Raw genomic sequence first — 24,208 nt, 5'->3', positions numbered from 1 at the left:
CTCATCTGTTCATTCATTGATTCAATCAGTCAGTAGTGCTGAAGTTGTTCCAGCTTTGGCCATGGAAGCCGTGGAGCTCTTTTCACTGGCTTCTCTGTTTCTTTAACATACCCTATCACCATGGGTATGGATGTATATGTTTTTAATACTTCCTTACTTTCTGACGCTATAAGATACTCCAGACTTGTACATTGTCTTATATATCTCCTGCCCAGTCGTAGAATCAGCCATTGCTCCACGGAGCCCTGTTCTTTCATTGGAGAATGGTATTAGATTCTAAGATCTAGACATTAGAGGTGCTCGTTGCTACTGGAATGTTATTTTCTTACAGGCCATGTCAGCTGATAAGCAACAGTTTATGCTAACTGTATACATATATTGTAATATTGCTATGTGTAACATATGTGTGTATGTTAGGTTAAACATTAGTTTATATTGGTATCTCCATTGTCCATAAGCCATTACCACATGGATCATTCTACCTTCCTCCCCTTGCTTATATGAAACTCCCTACTCCAGCAGTGAGAAACCTGGCTCTCACTGTCTGCCCATCCACTTAGTTGTTTCATTTCAGTGTACATGCATAGCAGTGTCTGAATAGTTAACCTGTACGTGGGAAGGAAACAACTTTATTAACTAGAGTATAGTGCTTCTGTTCAGTTCCTTTTACCTTTAGTCTTAAAGATGTCTACTCATTTCCAAAGTTACTTAGGTCAGCACCATTTTTTAAAAAGATTATTTTAGAGAGAGAGAGAGCACGGAGGGGAGGGGCAGAGGGAGATGAAGTCTTAAGCAGACTCGTGCTGATCACAGAGCCTAATGCAGGGCTTGATCTCAGGATACTGAGATCAAGACCTGAGCTGAAATCTAGAGTCAGATGCTCAACCGACTGTGCCACCCGGGCGTCCCGAGGTTAGCACCTTTTGAGATGGGGGACTTTTTGTAGCTATATGTGCCAGTCCAGTAGAATCTCTGAAATTAGTGTTCACACCATTTCACCTTGCAAAGGCTTCATGAATACTGCCCAGAACTTCGATTATTACAAGTCAGGTCTGAAGAATAATTTAAGGTTCTTCCTCTCCCCTTGCCCGCCCCTCCATAATCCAGTAGAGAAGTAACTTGAGAAAAGCTTTTTGTTTGTTTTTAAATCATTGTTTATATAGAGAAACTTGTTCCAGGATAAAAAGGAATTTTAAAGGCGAGTTTACAGTTCCCCATCCAAAAGAAACCTGAGGTTCTTTGTCCTATCCCACCAGTGCCTTCCTTACGCATCCCTTTCTGCAGGAAAACTTGAAAGGAGGGAATGGATATGGGAGCTTATTTCACATTTAGCAGCAAACTTGTTCTGTGCAGAGTATGCTCTGGGAATACAAAGAGCCATAGGGTTTTGAATTCCCAAAGGGGTTTACTCTGTTGTTAGAAAACGGAATCATTTTGGTGGTTTCCACAGTAAGACCAATTTGATACAGTTGAAATTAAGGGAAGGAGTTAGAAGGGTAGCACTGATTCCTAACTAGCCAGTCATCAAGCCACATTTATTTATTGAATAACAGTTTTTAGCCCCCTGTGTTGTCAGACTCTACCAGGATTTGGGTGTTTTTGAAGAAGAGTAGAGTATAGCACCTGCCCTCAGGAAGAGTTCGTGTAAACCAAGAGTTAAAATCCAGTGTGATAAGTACTACCTCATAAGATACTGTGGGAACAAAGAGGAACAGTAAGTCACTTTGCCTGGGAATTCAGAGTAATGGCCTCATAAAAGAGGTAATATTTGAGTGACACCTTGAAGGTAGAAAAGAACTGCACCAGCATTTAGGAAAAGAGCATTTCTGAAAATAGTTTGTGCAAGGGTGTAGATCCTTGAGAGTATACTGTTAGGATGTTTGAATGATGGCAGGACTGGAAAGCGGGGTTGGGAATGTCAGCAGGTAAGGCTGGTTATGAAAGGCTAATTTTGAATGGCACCAGTCCCATGATAAGGAATTTGGATTTAATCTTACTATCAGGGGCAGCTAAGGGATGTAACGTAATTGGCTCTATTTTTGAGATCCACGTGGTGCTTCACAAACTGTGCTCCAGAAAAAGCTGGACCAGTGTATCCATTGCTAAAATAAATTAACGATGATGCTTTCTAAGTTAGCAGGGGATGAAGGGACTTAGGTTTTTTTCTCATTTCTCAGCTTTTTTTCAATATAGTTTTCCCAAACTTTTGAGGCTTCCCACCACTGTGTGTGTGTGTGTGTGTGTGTTTGTAGCTAGTATAAGATGATTATCTGATTTAGCATAGAATTTTTTGAAAAATAGTCCATTGGTTTTTTCCTCTTCCCTTTTTTGGAATAGTATCTTTGAAAAATATGCAACTTTTTTTTTTCTAAGTTACCCAGTAGCTTTTTGTAATAACAGAGAGGAAATCAAAGCTTAATTGTGACCTATGTCTTAATGTATTTTCCTCTTCATATTAAGTACTCCAGTGCCTCTTTACAAGCTTGTAACACACAGAGAGAATAAGAAAGAAAGCAATAGCAAGAATATCTAACTTATTTAAAAAAAAAAAAAAGAGGGACATGCGGGTGGCTCAGTTAGTTAGGCATCTGACTCATGATTTCGGCTCAGGTTATGATCTCATGGGTCAAGAGATGGAGCCCCACATCAGGTTCCATAGGGAGTCTGTTGGAGATTCTCTCCCTCTCCCTCTGCCCCTCCCTCCACTTGCTTGTGCTCTCTCTCTCTGTCTGATACTTTTTTTTTAAAAAAAAGAGTAAGTTCTGGGGCGCCTGGGTGGCTCAGTCGGTTAAGCGTCTGCCTTCGGCTCAGGTCATGATCTCAGGGTCCTGGGATCGAGTCCCGCATCGGGCTCTCTGTTCAGCAGGGAGTCTGCCTCTCCCTCTCACTCTCCCTCTGTGCTCTCTCTCTCTCTCTCTCAAAATGAATTAAAAAAAAGAAAAGTAAGTTCTTTACTGCCTTAACTAGTTAGACTGTTTTTTAAAGAAGCTTCTTCAGTAAAGGAACGGAGTAAATAATAAGCTTACAGTGTTTTTTCCTTTTAAGAGTAGCAGTTTACTTAAAGGTATTTGCCTTATTTCCTGAATTTTTGGAATGTAGTAAGGAAGTCAAGTGAGAAATATATACATTTTATTAAAAATTTAATATTCATATTCATAGGCTTTTTCCTATAAAAAGTTTGGGAAACCATTGTTCTTTTTTTTTTTTTAAGATTTTATTTATTTACTTGACAGAGAGAGCACATGCAGGGGGAGCGGCAGGCAGAGGGAGACGGAGAAGCAGACTCCCTGCTGAGCAGGGAGCCACCAATGCGGGCTTGATCCCAGGACCCTGGGATCATGACCCGAGCCGGAGGCAGACGCTTAGTCGACCGAGCCACCCTGGTGCCCCGAGAACCATGTTTCTAGTATTATTCTGGAGGATGAGGACTAGAAGGAGACAAGATGAGATGTTGTTGTATAAAAAAGATTGGAAGCAACCTTAATGTTCATCACTAGGTATTGGTTAAATTATATACTTTTCAGGAAAGGAATACCACGTGGTCGTTAAAAGATTTGGGGCAGCTCTGCATGCCTTGAAATAGAAAAGTTCTCTTAGATATATTTTTAAGTGGAAAAAGAAAGGTGTATCCACAGTGTGTTCCAGTAAACCATCAAAAGAAAGGCATATACAGGCTGTCTTTCTGTATATAAAGATAAATATATTCATAGAATGTCTATAGAAGGGATACAAACTGGGACGTGTAAGAAGGGAAAATGCATTTTCATTGTATTCTCTTTTGGATATTTTTTAATGTGTGCTCTGTGCATATGTTAATCTAGAAGATTAATTATTTTTTAAGAGGTTGTTCTTTAAATGGTCACCGTTAAAATTATTTGACTAAGGTCTTGGGAGAAGGAAAGAATGGGTTTCAGCTATGCTAGGAGGTAGGATTGGCAAGGTTCGGTGACTAAGGGGGCACAGGATGTGGAGGAGGCAGGAGGAACCAAGGGTGACTCTCTGTTTCTAACTCAGGTAAACAAGCAGAGGTTAATGGCATTAACTAGTATAGGGAAAGCAGGAGGCCAATCCAGAGAGACAGATACTGAGATAATTCTTCAGTTATTAGTGTCTGTAAGTTCTTTAGCTGTGAGTAGTCAGCTGTAATTTAGAAATAGGAAACTGGCTCTAAAGAGATGGATTGGAGCAGAAGCTAGAATGTGGAAGTCTGGGTGCATGAGTAGAGTAAGGTTTGGAGGACCAGAATTGAGACCAGAGCCAGTGAGCTTTGTCAATCTCACCACCTTAATTTAGGCTTCGATTCTCTTCCTCATCAAAATGTTCGAATCATTGACAAGAAAAATAATTTCCTCATTCACTGAGCAACTGCATTTCCTCTGTTCTTAGAAGTAGTAGAATAAGCAGAAGATCAATATGAGAAAAACTTTGATAATATGCTTTCAAACACTTTTCAAGTGTTTTATTTTTTAAGATTTTATTTATTTGAGAGAGAGAGAGCATGAGCGTGCACAAGCAGTGGGGAGGGGCACAGGGAGAGGGAGAAGCAGACTCCTCACTGAGCAGGGAGCCTCAAAACCCTGGACTCCATCCCAGGACCCTGGGATCATGAGCTGAGCTAGAGGCAGATGCTTAACGACTGAGCCACCCAGGCGCCCCTCAGGTGTTTTAAAATGAACCTTCAGCGTAAGAATACGCATCATCATAGTATTCAGATAGGACATGTGTTTTGGCCACGATACAGGTACAGCATGGACCCCACCCAAAATACAGTTTGCATGTCAAGACTGATGACAACAACACACATGCCAAGAGGATATGAAAATATTTATCATTCACATAATGATGTTTTCTGGTGAGAGCAGGGTGGGCTTCCCAAGCTGGTCAGCAAATGACTCGAGAGACAGAGAAAGGAGATGATATTGGGGTTTTTATGGTGGTTAGGAGGTAGACCCAGGGTGAGGGCTTCCACACAAGGCTGAACTTCCCACTGGTTCCAAAGGAGAGAGCCCCTGGGCTTTCTTATCACCTTGCCCAGATGTGAGGCAGAAAGGGAAGGGCGTTGAGGGGAGAAGCTGAAAAGGTATCAGCAGTTAAACATGAAAAAATGGGAGTCACACTGTTTATTGCAACGCAGGTCACCATTGAATGATGCAAACTGACATCTCATTTGTATCTGAATTCTTTATTGACTTAACTGCTGCAGTGCTTTGTAAAGAGGGGCAAGAGTCCAGGAGGGTACTGTTTGTTTGCTGTCTGGCCATGGCATCCTGTTGACCTTGTGTGTACACATATAGGCGAAGGCTTGAACTTCTCAGCCTATTTGAGTCTTGGCAGTACAACTTGTGCTCCTCGGGGAACACAAGAGAATGGGAGGCCTCTAAGGAACTGCTGGGGGGGGGGGTCATCCCCCACTCCTTCTTTGTCTCCCCTGGGAAGTTGTCATGAAACAGTTTCTCATCACCTCCAGGGTGCAGATAAGATTTGGAGCTTTCTGCCCAGCCCACCTGAGACTTGAGGTGCAGAACAGAAGACTGCTTAGCTGTAGTCTACAGCTGGCTCCCCGGCACCAGGGTCTCCTACAAATTGTGGAGCAGGCATCTGATCCCTTTTGTGTCAGTATTGTCCTTTGTGGGGTGTGGGGCAAGGATCACTAGGGACTGGCACTTTTGGTTTATTCTTCTTTCCACAGTCTATGTAAGAAACTGTCCCAGTCTAAAAATGTCTTGTTGTATCATTACTGTCAAATCTTTACTTTGGGCTTTGCCTTGCCTTCTATATATGAAGTTGGCAGTCTGTAATGTAGCTTGGACAGAACTCAATTTCTACATTTCATTATAATTCTCATATTTCAAGTCAGACCTTTGGTATTCTGGGACGGATATGTATCTTCTTCAGTTTCAGAAATTTGCTAACTTTTGCTTTAGCTTTTTCCTCTCTACATTTGCATTCTTATTACCTGTTTAAGAAAAATTAGAGTAAAAGAGTAATGCAAATAGCAACCCAAACTGTAAAGGGATCTAGGAATAATTCTAAAAAAACAAACAAACAGATGTGTGATACAGTTATGGAGAGATTCAAAAACTTGATTAAAAGAAGACCTAAATGGACTGGGAGCAAGATGGTGGAGGAGTAGGAGACCTGGATTTCATCTGGTCCCAGGAATTCAGCTGGATAGGGATCAAAAGATTCTGAACACCTACCAACTCAACAGGAGATCGAAGAAAAGAATAGCAACAACTCTCTGAACAGAAAAGGGACCACTTTCTGGAAGGTAGGACGTGCGGAGAAGTGAATCCGAGGCGATATTCGGGAAGATAGATGGCGGGGGAGGGGGCCTCCATCGGCCGCTACTGGCAAGTGATAGAGCCGCGGAGCACAAAATCGGAACTTTTAGAAGTCTGCTCCGCTGAGGGACATCACTCCGGTGGCTAAGGGGGGATGGGGGGTGGAACCTTCGCTGGGACAGTGTGGTCTCAGCACCCTTGGGCTCACAGAAAGACCAGGGGCGCCTGAGTGCAGCAGAGCTCCCAGGTATCGGAGCAGGGAAACTGGCTGCAGAGACAGAGGCGAGGCATGGGCTCTCACCTCAGGGTTGCCACAAACCGTGATCCATAGCACAGTCGGGCCATTGCTCCTCCAGCAGGGACCGAACAAGTGGCAGATCCGGGGAGACCCCCGTCCTCCCCTGGGAGGAGCAGTGTGAGAGCTCAATGCAGGGATCCACTGGGTTTGGAGACTCCACGTGGGGTCATGTGCCAGAGATAGAAACGCTCTGTCACAGGCCGGGTGAGCACGGAGTGCGGCCGGAGACCGGGGAGACGGGAGTGACTGGGTGCTTTTCTCTGGGGGTGCACTGAGGAGTATGGCCCCAAGTTCTCGGCTTCTCTGGGGAGGAGATTGGGAGGCCACCATTTTCACTCTCGTCCTCCGAAGCTGTACAGTACAGAAAGCTTGCAGGGAACAAAAGCTTCCGAGAGCAAACCCGGGCAGATTACTTAGCCCGGACCTGGCAAGGACGGGGCAATTCCGCCTCCCGCAAAGACATTTGGGAACCACGGCAACAGGCCCCTCCCCCAGAAGATCAGCAAGAACAGCCAGCCAAGACCAAGTTTACCGATCAATGAGAACGGCAGAACTCCAGAGCTAGGGGAATATTGCACATAGAATTAATGGCTTTTTTACCATGACTCTTTAGTCTTTCAAAGTTAATATATTTTTTAACATTTTTTTTTGAATTTTTCTTTTTCCCTTTTTCAACCAACATCTTATCAATCCCTTTTTAAAAATATATTTTTTATTTTTCATTTTTATAGTCATATTCTATCCCTTCATAGTAGTTACCCGTATTTTTGGTATATATATATATATATATAAGTTGTTCTCTCTTTAAAATTTTGGGATACAGTTTCTTCTAACAGATCAAAATATACCCTAAATCTCTAACAGACCAAAATACGCCCAAAATCCAGTGTGTGGCACTGATCTGTTCACCAGCCTGATCATATTTGATCATATTCTGTTTGTTTTGTTTTGTTTTTGTTTGTTTTTATCTTTTTCTTTTTCTTTTTCATTTTTCTTTCTTTCCCTTTCTTTTCCCCCAGTTTCAGGTCTTTTCTGATTTGTTTAGTGTATATTTTTCTGGGGATGTTGTTACCCTGTTAGCATTTTGTTCTCTCATTCACCTATTCTCCTCTGGACAAAATGACAAGATGGAAAAAATCACCTCAACAAAAAGAACAAGAGGCAGTACCGACTGCCAGGGACCTAATCAATATGGACATTCGTAAGATGTCGGAACTAGAGTTTAGAATGATGATTTTTAAAGATACTAGCTGGGCTTGAAAAAAGCATGGAAGTTATTAGAGAAACCCTTTCTGGAGAAATAAAAGAACTAAAATCTAACCAAGTCGAAATCAAAAAGGCTATTAATGAGGTGCAATCAAAAATGGAGGCTCTAACTGCTATGATAAATGAGGCAGAAGAGAGAATTAGTGATATAGAAGACCAAATGATGGAGAATAAAGCTGAGAAACAGAGAGATAAACAACTATTGGATCACAAGGGCAGAATTCAAGAGATAAGTGATACCGTAAGACGAAACAACATTAGAATAATTGGGATCCGAGAAGAAGAAGAAAGAGAGAAAGGGGCAGAAGGGATATTGGAGCAAATTATAGCAGAGAACTTGCCTAATTTGGGGAAGGAAACAGGCATCAAAATCCAGGAGGCACAGAGAACCCCTCTCAAAATCAATAAAAATAGGTCAACACCCCGACATCTAATAGTAAAACTTACGAGTCTCAGAGACAAAGAGAAAATCCTGAAAGCAGCTTGGGAGAAGAGATATGTAACCTACAATGGTAGAAAAATTAGATTGCCAACAGACCTATCCACAGAGACCTGGCAGGCCAGAAAGACTGGCATGATATATTCAGAGCACTAAATGAGAAGCATATGCAGCCAAGAATACTATATCCAGCTAGGCTGTCACTGAAAATAGAAGGAGAGATAAAAAGCTTCCAGGACAAACAAAAACTAAAGGAATTTGCAAACACGAAACCAGCCCTACAAGAAAATACTGAAAGGGGTCCTCTAAGCAAAGAGAGAACCTAAAAGCAACATAGACCAGAAAGGAACACAGACAATATACAGTAACAGTCACCTTACAGGCAATACAGTGGCACTAAATTCATATCTTTCAGTAGTTACCCTGAATGTAAATGGGCTAAATGCCCCAATCAAAAGACACAGGCTATCAGATTGAATAAAAAACAAGACCCATCAATATGCTGTCTGCAAGAGACTCATTTTAGACCCAAAGACACCCCCAGATTGAAAGTGAGGGGGTGGAAAACCATTTACCATGCTAATGGACACCAAAAGAAAGCTGGGGTGGCAATCCTTGTATCAAATTAGATTTTGAACCAGACTGTAATAAGAGATGAGGAAGGACACTATATCATACTTAAAGGGTCTCTCCAACAAGAAGATCTAACAGTTGTAAATATCTATGCCCTAACGTGGGGGCAGCCAATTATATAAGGCAATTAATAACAAAAGCAAAGAAACACTTTGACAACAATACAATAATAGTGGGGGACTTTAACACCCCCCTCACTGAAATGGACAGATCATCTAAGCAAAAGATCAACAAGGAAATAAAGACATTAAATGACGCATTCCTAGAGATGTATCAACTACCAAAACTGAACCAGGAAGAAATAGAAAACCTGAATGGACCTATAACCACTAAGGAAATGGAAGCAGTCATCAAAGTCTCCCAACGAACAAAAGCCCAAGGCCAGATGGCTTCCCAGGGGAATTCTACCAAACATTCAAAGAAGAATTAATACCTATTCTTCTGAAACTGTTCCAAAAAATAGAAATGGAAGGAAAACTTCCAAACTCATTTTATGAGGCCACCATTACCTTGATCCCAAAACCGGACAAAGACCCCATCAAAAAGGAGAATTACAGACCAATATCCTTGGTGAACATGGATGCAAAAATTCTTACCAAAATATAGCCAATAGGATCCAACAGTACATTAAAAGGATTATTCACCATGACCAAGATTTATCCCTGCGCTGCAAGGTTGGTTCAACATCCGCAAATCAATCAATGTGATACAATACATTAATAAAAGAAAGAACAAGAACCATATGATCCTCTCAATAGATGCAGAAAAAGCATTTGACAAACTACAGCATCCTTTCTTTATCAAAACTCTTCAGAGTATAGGGATAGAGGGTAGATACCTCAATATCATAAAAGCCATCTATGGAAAACCCACAGCAAATATCATTCTCAATGGGGAAAAACAGAGCTTTCCCCCTAAGGTCAGGAACACGGGAGGGATGTCCACTATCACCACTGCTATTGAACTTAGTATTAGAAGTCCTAGCCACAGCAATCAGACAACAAAAAGAAATAAAAGGCATCCAAATCAGCAAAGAAGAAGTCAAACTCTCACTCTTTGCAGGTGATGTGATACTTCATGTGGAAAACCCAAAAGATTCCACCCCAAAACTGCTAGAACTCATACAGGAATTCACTAAAGTGGCAGGATATAAAATCAATGCACAGAAATCAGTGGCATTCCTATACACCAACAAGAAGACAGAAGAAAAAGAAATTAAGGAGTCGATCCCATTTACAATTGCACCCAAAACCATAAGATACCTAGGAATAAATCTAACCAAAGAGGCAAAAAATCTATACTCAGGAAATTATAAAATACTCATGAAAGAAATTGAGGAAGACACAAAGAAATGGAAAAACGTTCCATGCTTATGGATTGGAAGAAAAATATTGTGAAGATGTCAATGCTACCTAGAACAATCTACACATTCAATGCAATCCCCATCAAAATACCCTCCACTTTTTTCAAAGAAATGGAACAAATAATCCTAAAATTTGTATGGAACCAGAAAAGACCCCGAATAGCCACAGGAATGTTGAAAAAGAAAAGTAAAGCTGGCGGCATCACAATTCCGGACTTCCAGCTCTATTACAAAGCTGTCATCCTCAAGACAGTATGGTACTGCTACAAAAACAGGCACATAGATCAATGGAACAGAATAGAGAGCCCAGAAATGTACCCTCAGCTCTATGGTCAACTAATCTTTGACAAAGCAGGAAAGAATGTCCAGTGGAAAAAAGACAGTCTCTTCAACAAATGGTGTTGGGAAAATTGGACAGCCACATGCGGAAGAATGAAACTGGACCATTTCCCTACACCACACACAAAAATAGACTCAAAATGTTGAAAGACCTCAATGTGAGACAGGAGTCCATCAAAATCCTAAAGGAGAACACAGGCAGCAACCTCTTCGACCTCAGCCATAGCAAATTATTCCTAGAAACATCGCCAAAGGCAAGGGAAGCCAGGGCAAAAATGAACTATTGGGACTTCATCAAGATAAAAAGCTTTTGTACAGCAAAAGAAACAGTCAACAAAACCAAAAGACAACTGAAAGAATGGGAGAAGATGTTTGCAAATGACATATCAGATAAAGGGCTAGTATCCAAAATCTATAAAGAACTTCTTAAACTCAACACCCAAAGAACAAATGATCCAATCAAGAAAATGGGCAGAAGACATGAACAGATATTTTCCCAAAGAAGACATCCAAATGGCCAACAGACACATGAAAAAATGCTCAACATCGCTTGGCATCAGGGAAATCCAAATGAAAACCTCAATGAGATATCACCTCACACCAGTCAGAATGGCTAAAATTAACAAGTCAGGAAACGACAGATGTTGGCGGGGATACGGAGAAAGGGGAACCCTCCTACACTATTGGTGGGAATGCAAGGTGGTGCAACCACTCTGGAGAACAGTATGGAGGTTCCTCAAAAAGTTGAAAATAGAGCTACCATACCATCCAGCAATTGCACTACTGGGTATTTACCCCAAGGATATAAATGTAGGGATCCGAAGGGGTACATGCACCCCGATGTTTATAGCAGCAATGTCCACAACAGCCAAAATGTGGAAAGAGCCAAGATGTCCATCGACAGATGAATGGATAAAGAAGATGTGGTATATATACACAATGGAATATTGTGCAGCCATCAAAAGGAATGAAATCTTGCCATTTGCAATGATGTGGTTGGAACTGGAGGGTGTTATGCTGAGCGAAATAAGTCAATCAGAGAAAGACATGTATCATATGACCTCACTGATAAGAGGAATTCTTAATCTTGGGAAACAAACTGAGGGTTGCTGGAGTGGTCAGGGGTGGGAGGGATGGGGTTGCTGGATGATAGACATTGGGGAGGGTATGTGCTATGGTGAGCACTGTGAATTGTGCAAGACTGTTGAATCACAGATCTGTGCTGCTGAAACAAATAATACATTATATGTTAAAAAAAAAAAAGATAGGAGGGGAAGAATGAAGGGGGGAAATCGGACGGGGAGACGAAACATGAGAGACGATGGACTCTGAAAAACAAACAGGGTTCTAGAGGGGAGGGGGGTGTGAGGATGGGTTGGCCTGGTGATGGGTATTAAAGAGGCCACGTATTGCATGGAGCACTGGGTGTTAGACGGAAACAATGAATCATGGACCGCTGCATCAAAAACTAATGATGTAATGTATGGTGATTAACATAACATCATAATAATAATAAAAAAAGAAGACCTAAATGTATTATGCTAAGCAAAATAAGTCAATCAGAGAAAGACAGTTATCATATGATCTCATGTGTGGAATTTAAGAAATAAAACAGAGGATCATAGGGAAAGAGAGGAAAAAATAAAAGAAGATGAAACCGGAGAGGGAGACAAACCATAAGAGACTCTTAATCATAGGAAACAAACTGAGGGTTGCTGGAGGGGGCTGGCTGGGGTGATGGGGTAACTAGGTGGTAGACATTAAGGAGGGCACATGATGTAATGAGCACTGGGTATTACATAAGACTGATGAATCACCGACCTCTACCTCTGAAACCAATAATACATTACATGTTAATTAATTGAATTTAAATTAAAAAATGTTAAAAAAATAAAATAGAAGAAACTATGTCTCAAAGAAAAAAAATTTTAAAAATAAGACCTAAATGAATGGAAAAAGAGATGAAGTTTCACAAATAAATATACATTCAGTGTAATTTCAATTAAAATCCCTTGTGAAGCTAGACAAAATAACTCTTATTTATATGGAAGGGCAAAGAACCAAGAGAGTTTTTATACCTCCCCAAAGTCTTTGTAGACACTTCAGTCTTAGATTGCAGATTATGGATGAAAAGGCATAGAAACGTTAAATAACTTGACAAATAAATGTAGAGAGTGAGCTGATCACCAAGGCTGGGATAGAGTTTATGTCCTACATAAGGAATTAAAATTTAAGGTGTTTTCAATGGAGTATAATTCAGTGCTAAAATGTAATGAGCTATCAAAGCATGAAAAGATATGGAGGAAACTTAAATGCATCTTACCAAGTGAAAGAAGCCAATCTGAGAAGGCTACATCCTGTGTGATATCAAGTGTATGACATTCTGGAAAAGACAGAACTTATAGAAACAGTAAAAAGATCAGTGGTCACCAGGAGTTGGGGACAGGGGCAAGGAGGGATGAATAGTTGGAATCCAGAGGATTTTAGGGAACTGAAACTATTTTGATTGATAGTGGGTACATGTCATTATACATTTGTCTAAACTCATAGAAAGTATAACACTGGGAGTGAACCCTAAGGTGAAGTATGGACTCTGGGTGATAATTATGTTTCAGTGTAGGTTCATCAGTTGTAAAAGTATACCACTCTGGTGAGTGATGCCCATCCCAGGGGAGGCTCTGTGTATGTGAGAGCAGGGGCTGTATGGAGGGAAATCTCTGTACCTTCCACTCAGTTTCGCTGTCAACCTAAAAGTACTCTAAAAAATAAAGTCTTATTTTAAAAAATTAAGGTGTTTGAAATCATGATGGTGAGGACATTTTCTTTGTCTTTTCATTGGGGACTTGATAGGAATTTTATTAAAACTTGAAGTTCCTGGGATGCTTTTGAAGACCCTTTATAGTCTTAAAATCACTCTGTGATTTGGTCACTACAGTGTCTTAACTAAAATTTTATTTGCCTATTAATGTATTCGGTTTATTAAAAATGGCATTTTCCTGGGGCGCCTGGGTGGCTCAGTTGGTTAGGCGACTGCCTTCGGCTCAGGTCGTGATCCTGGAGTCCCGGGATCGAGTCCCGCATCGGGCTCCCTGCTCGGCAGGGAGTCTGCTTCTCTCTCTGACCCTCCTCCCTCTCATGCTCTCTGTCTCTCATTCTCTCTCTCTCAAATAAATAAAATCTTTAAATAAATAAATAAATAAAAAATAAATAAAAAATAAAAATGGCATTTTACTATCAGACAATAATCACAGCTCCAATAATTGACCTTTTTAAATACCTCTATTCTGTTGTTGAGAAGTACTAAACTTTAAGGAACCTTATAGTTTTCATGTGTTTAAGCAGAAAACTCTAAGAGAAGTACTGTCAGTGTTACAGTAAAAAAGGTCATTCCTGTCTTTTGGATGTAGTACCGTCTGTGTCAAACAGATAGAAAAAGTGTTCAGGTTCAGAGCTACGCCACTGCTATCCACCACCGCCACGAAACAAAACAGAATTTTTTAAAATGAAGATAGGAGGAAAAAGAGAAAATCCAGATGCAGTGTATACAGCTTTGACCACAGGAAACTTTCAACAAATTCAGACTTGGAATTCTCTCTAGAAATTTGTTTGTCTAATGCTTTGTTTCTGTCATAATTACCGATTGAGACAGACATCATTGATCTTCGTATAACCGTTTGCTCACTCTTCGTGCAGTAGTACTTCTTGAGCATCTTACGTACTGGGCATTTTTGTAGGATATGGGGATCAGTGATCAAATAGACATGATCCCTGATCTCATGGAGTTTATATTCAATAAAGGAAACACAGATCATAGACAGTAAAATGTAGGTAAGCACTTATCGCTGAGGAAAATAAGACATATAAGATGCTCGTGGAAGGCCTGTCCGAGAAGGTGAAGTTCTCAGCTGACTGGAATGCTGGTGGTAACATGCTCCATGAAGATCAGAGCACAGAGCATTTTAGGCATGGGAACAGCTAGTACAGAGACCTAGAGTGGAAACAGTCTTCGGAGCTTTGTGTATAAGAAATAGAGAGAAGGCTGGAATATAGTAAGGGGAGGGTGGTGTAAGATGAGCTTGGAGAGGAAATAAGGGGCCTCATCACATTAATACATTTTTTTATTGTGTGGGATTGTTTCCAAATACACATAGACTGGTGTCTGTCCAAGCTGCAGAAGAGACAGAAGAGTCTAGCCAACCATCAAATGCATTAAATCTTAATGGAGCAGATACCTGAATCCACCCTTTTCTCATGAAAATGGCAATGAGTTAGAGGCCCAAATTAAGCCTGTTCTTCCATTTGAGACTTACTAACTGTATTGCTTCCTAGAGTATGTGATTGACAATTATATAACACAGTACTTTAATGTAAAAATTGTATTAAATAATACTAAAATATTTTTGATAAGGAAATGCTGGGTAGCCTTAAGCCAGCACTTTAGCTTAATAATATTTTTATTCAGAATTTTGTAATGAAAAAAGGAATATCTTCTCTGTTTTTTTATTATTTTAATTTTTTTTCCTTTCCCTTTCATGTGTCTATTTTAAGTCCTAGGTTGTTTTCATGATTAACTAATCAGAACTAATAACCTTTCAGTACTCGGAAATGTCTTACTTTGCTTTCCTGTTCCAAGAATTATCAGAGGAAGTAAATAGCCAGCATTGGCACTGGGCACTGGGCTAAGTGTACTGATTTATCTAATCCTTGCAGGAACCTTATGAAATAGGTCAGTGCTTCTCAAGTTTTTCTTTTGTCTGCAGTTCATGCTACTGCATTTTATATTATGATCCAGTAACATCTTTACATATAACAAAAGTTTCATCAATTAATATTAGCACTGCAATATACTCTTGTTTTCTTTTAAATGTTGGTGTCAGTTCACTAAATAATTCACAACTCACTAGCAGATTGCAGTTCTCATGAAAAATACTGAGGTGTGTGATACTTTACTGTCCTCATTTTACAGATGAGAAAGCTGACAGGTTAAGTAAACGGCCCAGGTATTACATCTGGTGAGTGGCAGAGCTAGGATTTGAATCGGGAGCCTGGGCTCTTACTCAGTTTACTAAACTGAAGTATACAGCAATACATACAATTTCCAGAATAAATTTGGCCCTCAGAGTCCTTTCCATCTTGCTTCTGTGACAGGGAAAAAACTGTTTATAATACAAGTACTACTACCCCTCAGCCCTGTCCTCCACCTGCCAAGAAATTGATTGGATTAGCCTAAGATAGGAAGAGAGACAGGGAACCCTGAAGATTTAGGAATGGGGAATGAAGCGCTTGTGTACCTCATAGGGGACTTTTAGAGTTCAGGGGTGGAGCACATATCTAATTGGCATTTTTTATTAAGTAATTTTGTGTGGTTTTGAGGAAAAACTCTCTTCTGTCTCCCTTCAAAATTCTCAGTAAAGTTACTCACCACTGATAAATCTCCAAAATCAAATCCAGGTCAGAACAAAGGCAGCCTGTTGGGGCGAGCCACATCTGGGCAGTACTTTAGTGAAGAAGTGCCATACATTCACTAAGTATTTATTAATTATCTTAATAAATTATCCAAGGAGCTGTCCTGGATACAAGGGATACAAAGATAGCAAACAAATTTGTTATGGATATTGACTAGATTAGAAGAAAAGCATCTCAATATACCTCTGTTGTGGAAAGAACCTTGAGCCATTTTGCATCTAATTTTTTAGCCTGGCAAGTTCACTGCTATTCATGTAGACTTGAAGCTCCATGCCAGCAAATACGTGTCTGTCTTGTCCTCCACTACATCCCAGTTGCCTGGCACAACACCTGGCACACTGTACACACTCCAGTATTTGCTTATTGGGTATTGACTAATAGCCAAGTAACTCTTGTAGTATTTAAGAAATCAGGCCTGGGAGTCAGGTTATTTACATCTGCCTATAAAAGTGTAAATTAAAATGTAAAACTTCATATGGGGAAATGCCTTATTATCAAGGGATATCCATGAGCATAGTACACTATGTGTGCCGAAATCAATTTCCTTTGTCCTGTGATTTGCTTCTGAAAACAGTGCCCAGCTTTCAGTAGGACCCCATTTCATTTTCCACTGGACTGACATTTCAGTATCTAATTCCTTAACCTGAGGAAAGTAGAAGGAAAAAAGTCTGTCTCCATTCATTCTTCCAAACTAGTAGACATTCATCAAGCAGCTCTGATTTGTAAGAATCCCTTTGCCTACCCTGAAAGGGACCAATCCCTCCCTGCCTGTTAGAGAAGTCTGGGCTGGCAGGTCAGCTCACGCTGAGAGCCCAAGCGGAGGCATCTAATACTATATAGCAGAAAGAAGCAGAGAGAGGCCCTGAGGCAAATAAGTAATCCAAGCAGAAAATACATTTAAGACTAGAGGTTGCTTTTTCACAGCCAAGGGAGTGGTGATGGGTTAATGGGGGAGCTGGTTGCTGGAGGGAAGGAGGGTAAGTATTGTGTATTTGGAGATAGGGGATAGGAGAGAGGATATTCTGTGGAGGAACTACTTACTTGCGTAGACTTCACTTCAAAATAGGAATAGGAGTAAAGTAGTAGTTAAGAGGAGAAAATATGTGTAAATAAACATTGTGTATGACATTACTTCTCAGGTAACAATATAAACAGTTACGCTATGTGGACCATTTTTATCAGAAATCTGCATTCTGGTTAAGTGAGTGATAATTACACTGCCTTTGTAAAGTAGGGCCTGATAATTGATGCATTTGGTATGTCTGTAATCCCTATTTTTAAAATTTATTTTCGGGGCGCCTGGGTGGCTCAGTCGGTTAAGCGTCTGCCTTCGGCTCGGGTCATGATCCCAGGGTCCTGGGATCGAGTCCTACATCAGGCTCCCTGCTCAGCAGGAAGCCTACTTCTCCCTCCCCCATCCCCCCTGCTTGTGTTCTCTCTCTCTCGCTGTGTCTCTCTCTGTCAAATAAATAAATAAAATCATTTTTAAAAAATAAATAAATAAAATTTATTTTCCTTTTTAAAGGATGTTTTCTTTGCAGTACAGAAGTCTTAATAAGAGAGAAGTTATAGTCTCCCCCTGCTGGCTACGTCTGGTAGAACCTGAAAATTTAGGTCATTTGGCACGAATGTTTTTGTGTGGCTACGTGAGGATTCATTTACCTCAGCTTTCAACTTTCAACTTTTCTTCCTCACAGCCTCACTAAGCAGCCTTTTGATTACACCTTTTCCATCTCCAAGCTCCTCTACATCCTCTTCCAGCAGTTACCAGCGCCGTTGGCTTCGAAGTCAGACAACAAGTTTGGAAAATGGCATCATTCCAAGGAGGTGAGTTGCAAGTTTGCTTTTGATGAGAAAGGTGCTGGTTGTAGACCGCTTGAACGAACTGGCAGTGCTCACCTGTTGTCAGTGGAAAACAAAAAACAAAACCTTAAACTGCTGGATTAGCTTCAGCTTAGGCTGAAAATGGGTAAGTTAGAATTTTTATAAAAAACAATAAATATAAAAGCTGAAAACCAGTCTGGTTTGGAAGACACTGGGAGGCTCGTTGGTCTAGGGGTATGATTCTCGCTTTGGAAGACACTGGGAAACATCTGGGTCATTGTGCCATGTATGAGCAAGATTTTGATGTGAATTAATTTATTTTTAAGATTTTTATTTGAGAGAGAGAGTGAGAGAGAGAGCACAAGAGGGAGGAGCAGGAGAGGGAGAAGCAGACTCGCCACCGAGCAGGGAGCCCGATGCGGGACTTGATCCCGGGACTCCAGGATCATGACCTGAGCCGAAGGCAGTCGCTTAACCGACTGAGCCACCCAGACGCCCAAGATTTTGGTGTTAATTTAAAATGAGCATGCTCTCTCTTTGAATTGGCTCCCTTCCAGATATAGCTCTCATGAGTTAGAAGGGTGGAGTAAATCTCTTCCTTGGCTTACTGTGACACCCCCGTGGTCTTTGAAGACGTAGAAACTCAAGGATTGTGACATACTCTTTTCATAAAACTTAAATTCTTAAATGAAATGGTCATGAATCTGATTATAAAGATGGCATCGAGGTATGTTCTGCCTTCATTGCAGTTGAATTTTAGATCTAAAGTTTAGTTGTTTTGCAAAATACACGTTTTGGCTTAATACGATGTTACATCAGTAGCTTCCACCTCCTTTTTCCTATAACCCTAAACCTTAAAAGGGAATTAACATAGGTTGTACCTATAAAGATTCACGTGTCAATTGTTTGATTTAGTGGGTCAGCTAGTAATCACCGTGTGTAGGGGTCCATGAGGGTGTAAAGACGATTCAGATATACATCTGCATCTGTGGACCATTAGTATAGTTTATTGACTAGTGGGGAAGACCATATACACATAAATAACGGCATAAAGAGGTTAAACTATAAATGCCGTGGGCAGGGCATCAAGTGCTTTGGGACTCAGAGGAGGGAGAGAACACTTGCTGGTGATCAGGTGGGGAATTGGAGAGCCCTTCATGGGAGAGGTGGTGCTTAAAGGACAAGCTGAGAGATGAGGGTCAGGGCACATGTGTAGCACATGTCAGGCTGCTTGCCTCTCTTCTCGTGTTCTCACAGTCCTAGCAAGCTTGACCAAGAGAAAAAAATAGAGCTGCTTCACTCACCGAGGAACTGCTCTGTGGTTGGTGGGCTTTGAGTGGAATGGTTAAGAGCTTGGAATTTGGTGTGAAGACAGGTCCTAGCTCTGCCACTCACTAGGTGTACGTGACAGCGAATTAATCTGCATTCAGAGTGTTGCTTCCTCATCTGCACTGTGATCATTGTACTAGTACCAGACATCATTATGATTGCCATTAACTGCAGTTGTCAGGAGAAGGCATCCCACCATTCTCATTGTCCTTATAACAGCTTCTGTGATTGAAGAGAATGATGGGTCGTAGAAGCCTCCCCCTTTAGACATCTCTTTGCTAAAAATGTTTTTCCATCCCTTCAGGTTTTTTGTTTTTAAAGATTTTTATTTATTTATTTGACAGAGAGAGAGAGCACAAGTAGGCAGAGCAGCAGGCGAAGGGAGAGGGAGAAGCAGGCTCCTTGCAGAGCAGGGAGCCCGATGTGGGGCTCTATCCCAGGATCCTGGGATCATGACCTGAGCTGAAGGCAGACGCTTAACGACTGAGCCACCCAGGCTCCCCTATCCCTTCAGGTTTAAATCCGAGTTGAATAGCATTCTTCAACCCACTCCGCTGAAAATTCTTCAGAACTCTAATTTGAATTGAGATATGGCTTTGGCAACTAATGAATCTCTACTAAACTTACACCTAAAATAAGTATCTTTGGTTCAAAAATGAAAATGCAGAGCCCCTTTGTTCAGAAAGTGGGGAAAAGTGCTATTAAAGGTACTAAAATGTAAAGCTTTTCCTTTAAAAAATATTTTACTTAACAAAATGTAATAGGAATAATAGTGAAATATGAATAAAACATAAACTTATAAATTGCAAGAAATATTTTGGTATCATAATTTTACATAATATAATAAATAATAATGCTATATCGATTCATCATAAGACTTTTCTGGCTCTCTTTTCTATCTTCATTTGTTAGGTTATCAAAATTTATACTTTTTAGCAACTTTGCTTTCAGTTGATATAATTGAAAGCAGCATTAATCACTCTTGGCAAATGCCAGATGGCAAGTAATTTTTGACAATTTTTTGAGAAAGATCTTTCTGCTGATGTAGTCGTTACTGGAACTTTATGGGTTATGAAAACAGTGGATTAAGTTTCTGATAGACTTTCAAAATATAAATTTCAGTACATCTAGATCTGATGATTCTTATGGAACAGTTTTGCTAAAAAGATTTAATTCTTCACACAAATCCATTTTGTGTAAGACTGAATTTAATTTTAAATGTAAATTTATACGAAGTTATTTTAATGTCTCCTCTGACATTTTCTGTAACTCGTGGAGGTCTTACAAGCAACTGAAAGTGTCTTCATGAGTTGTATATAATTCAAAATGCCTGTTTTTGCATTCTATCATTACATCTTTGATTACAAGGAAAATTAATTTTAGAGGGGACTTCCTTAATAATTTGTTTATCCAAAGCTTCATGTGAAAATAGTAAGGGTTTTTTACTGTCCAGTGCAACAATCTTTACATTTAACTTGTTTCTATACCTGTCAATATTTACTTTGCAATGTTGCAATAGTTTTCAAAACTGTAGATGATAAACTGAAGAATTCTGATTATTCCTGGATATGCTCTATTGCAATGTCCACTGTAGGCTTTTTGTGATAATTCATTGTCTTGGGGCTTGGGTCAAAGGGTTAAATATTTATGCACACTCTATAGGGACAGGTTCCAGTGATGGATGGGTAAGCTGGCCTCGCACCATGGGTCACGGCACTACCCAGGTCCTTCCTCTCTCCTGTGGCTGTGGTCACTGCTGCTTCTGCTGCTGCTATCCCAGCCACCAGTCTGGGCTCAGGTCCCAGCCTTGCCGCCTTGGGGCCTCCTGGCACCCTGGACTTTCAAACGTGTGGCTGTGTGCCTGACTGCCTAGCCAGTTGCTCAGAGTCTGGGTTGCATGCCCTTAGGCCTGAGCCCACTGTGCACTCTGCAGCCTGGTGTCTTCACTGCTCACTCACATGCTTCATTGTCCCATCAGACTTCACTTCCACAACACAGGCTGGAAGATAACATTACTAAGAATTCAAGATGGCAACCGCAAAACATTAAATCAAGGCTGGGGCCCATCTGGGAACAGGGCTCTGTGTGAGTGGGGTCTCATGCCCATGAAGCTGGCACACACACAGCCTAAGTGCGGCTGACATTTTGAATTGATCACTATTCCTGTGAAGATCCCTTCATTTAAAGATGTTGCAGTTGATCTCTTACTTTTGGCAGGCATGTAGGTAGGAAAATTAATTTTTTATGCCAGACAGGAGAATTGTGTGGGTACCAAAAATATGATTGCCTCTGGCTTTGAGAGGAAATTCACAGTAATCAAAAACTCCCCAAGGGAGTTAAGGTAAAAAGGATGATTTCACAATCCTTAACAGTTGGTTCCACATTGGATACTCCTGTCTCCAGGCCCCTTGCTGTGCCGGGTGGTAAATTTTGGTTGCTGGATGGGGAGTCAGGCCTGGGCATTTACCAGCTGGTGGGGAAGTATCACCTGTAATAGAAGAGCAACTGCAGAGATTTCATCTCTTAGTGAGGCGAAGGAAACCCTAAAGGACCAAGATATTAAAATTGAACAGCCATATAAAGTTGCAGCGGGTTTGTTCTCTGACCTACAAAAATGGCAATTTCCTATGTCCTAATATAATACATAGATTCAGATTAAGTTCAAAGCTGACAAAAACAATTAGACTAAGCAGTCCTGATATCAATTATAGATTCTTGAGATATACTTAAAAAATCATAGTTATTGCTTTATTTATGATCTTGAGGCAAAAATAATGTATGTGAATGCTTATTCATAAGTGTCAACAAAATTCTATTTGACTTTTTTGTAAGGAGAAAACTTAAGTGCGTTGCAGGGGTCTTTCCCTGCCTCGAAGTCCTGTCAGCTGATGTGATTGCTCCCAGCTATTTCCTCTCAGTGCTCCACCTGGCAGGATGCACCTGATGGCATGAAGACCAGCAGTTGGATCAGACATGATCCCTGCTCCTTTCCAACATCCAGGAAATGAGCCTAGCTTAGAAGACAGAAGCCCTGGGTTCTAGCTCCAACATTGTCACTAAGAAACTTTCTGTTCCGGGGCGCCTGGGTGGCTCAGTCGTTAAGCGTCTGCCTTCGGCTCAGGTCATGATCCCGGGGTTCTGGGATCGAGTCCCGCATCGGGCTCCCTGCTCAGCAGGAAGCCTGCTTCTCCCTCTCCCACTCCCCCTGCTTGTGTTCCCTCTCTCGCTGTGTCTCTATCAAATAAATAAAATCTTTAAAAAAAAAAAAAAAAAAGAAACTTTCTGTTCCTAAAGCAAGTTGATGAATCACTCTGCCTCAGTTTCCACATTTGCAAAAAGGCCTGTGTACCCCTATATGGTGACTTGAGGGTGAGGAGATGTAGTATTGGGTGCATACTCAAATGTTTTAAAACATTCTGAAACGTTCTTTCATTGTGGAATAATTTAAAAATATAATCACAGTACTGTGTGAACTGATTTATTCCAGTTTGTGTGGTTAATCCAAGACTACAGAATGAAGCTCAGTTGCTTTGGAATTCATTAGAGAGAGAACAGCAAAGCGAGTAAGAGCTCTCCACGCTATTGTAGCCATGGAAATTTTTCAGAAATGCAGTAGGTGGCGCTCTCTGCTACGTTAAGACAGAGTTGGCTATTGTTTATAAGAGAGATGAAGATGATGCAGAAACCTGCATAGGGTTAAGTGTTTATTACAGTTTCTTTATTAAGGACCACACTGGCTGAAGATGAGTGGACTGAAACAGTCATTTTACTTTTGAAAAAGAAGAGAAATAGGAGATGCCAGACAAGAAAAGGGCTACAAGAAAGTGTTGGCTCAGAGCTTCCTATATAAAATAGAAATAAACTGGTGCAAAAAACAAAGTTCTAGTACAGGTACTTTGGAATAGAAGAGTATTTACCATATGAAATTTCATTGTATGAAACTAAGTAAAAGTTTTAAGAGAGGCTCAAGATTTTTTTTCTGATGAGCAGATGATGAGGATCTAGGAATTTTTCGGAAAATACAGTTGATGGTTTATTAGAATGCACAGCCTTTAAAACAGCACCTGGAGATCATGTCCTGTCAGTGGCTTGTCTGTTAGTGAGAGCCTATTACTGATTGATCAACCACATCTACATCTCGGGGATCTCGCTTAAAGTTGAGAGAAACAATGGCGTATCCTTTCTGAGCTTAGAACAAGATGTCTGTCTCCTTTCCTTCAAAATAAAATGGCTTTCCTGACCATAAAACGTTTGATGTATGCATGTTTTCAAAGATATGGAGATGTTTGAAATTACAGGAACATTATAGGCTGTGAGTAGTAGAGCACCAAGTAAGTTTAAGATCAGGAGTATAAAGGCCAACTGCCTTGAACCCTACCAAGCGTAAGTAATTGTTTTGTGGTAATTTATGGTAAAGAAGACAGAGGAAGCAGTACCCTCCCGTATTCGACAGAGATACCAGACTAAATGATGAAAGTTAGTGAGAAAGAGAAAGTTAATTGCATACCTCCTGTGTGCCAGGCAAGGAGCTTTCATGTGCAGGTATTATGTACTTTGCTTTTGGTATCTTTGTGCAAAAAAAAATTATTTTCAGTTTTGCTGTTAGTAGCTATGTGGTAGTCAATGCTGGTTTTTCAAAATAGTTTAGTAAGAGACAGGGTTAGGCCATATTTGTGTCTTACCCCTTAAGACAGATTGAGAACATATTGATAATTTACTGGCTTCATGATTCTCTCTAATCATAGAAGCAGAGTCTCTCAAAAGAATCTTAAGGGTTTTTTGTTTCTGGGTTTTGTTTTGTTTTTTTTGTTTTTTTTTTGAGAATTTGACTACCCAGACGGGAGATATGTCTTTCTGCTTGGGGGATTTCCCAGAGACCTTAATCAATTGCATGGCTTAATCTGAGCATTTACTGGAGTTACTTCATCTAATGGTTTTAATAGCCTTGGGAAAGTAAGCCTCAACCA

General features: G+C 40.5%; 1 protein-coding gene across 5 annotated transcripts in view; it reads left to right on the top strand.

Annotated features, from left to right (window-relative positions):
* FNIP2 (folliculin interacting protein 2) overlaps nt 1–24,208 on the top strand; it is a 138,328-nt gene that overhangs the window by 75,700 nt on the left and 38,420 nt on the right. For all 5 annotated transcript variants that reach the window (XM_035022816.1, XM_035022817.1, XM_035022815.1 and 2 more), the window contains one exon: nt 17,786–17,915. In XM_035022816.1, coding sequence (XP_034878707.1) covers nt 17,786–17,915 — 130 coding nt within the window. The remainder of the gene's footprint in view (nt 1–17,785; nt 17,916–24,208) is intronic.

The sequence above is a fragment of the Mirounga leonina genome, unplaced genomic scaffold (genome assembly GCF_011800145.1).
Source record: "Mirounga leonina isolate KUSES-001 unplaced genomic scaffold, KU_Mleo_1.0 Mir_176, whole genome shotgun sequence".
Lineage (NCBI taxonomy): Eukaryota > Metazoa > Chordata > Mammalia > Carnivora > Phocidae > Mirounga > Mirounga leonina.
Note: the sequence above shows the minus strand (reverse complement) of the source record. Positions and strands in the feature narration are given on the sequence as shown.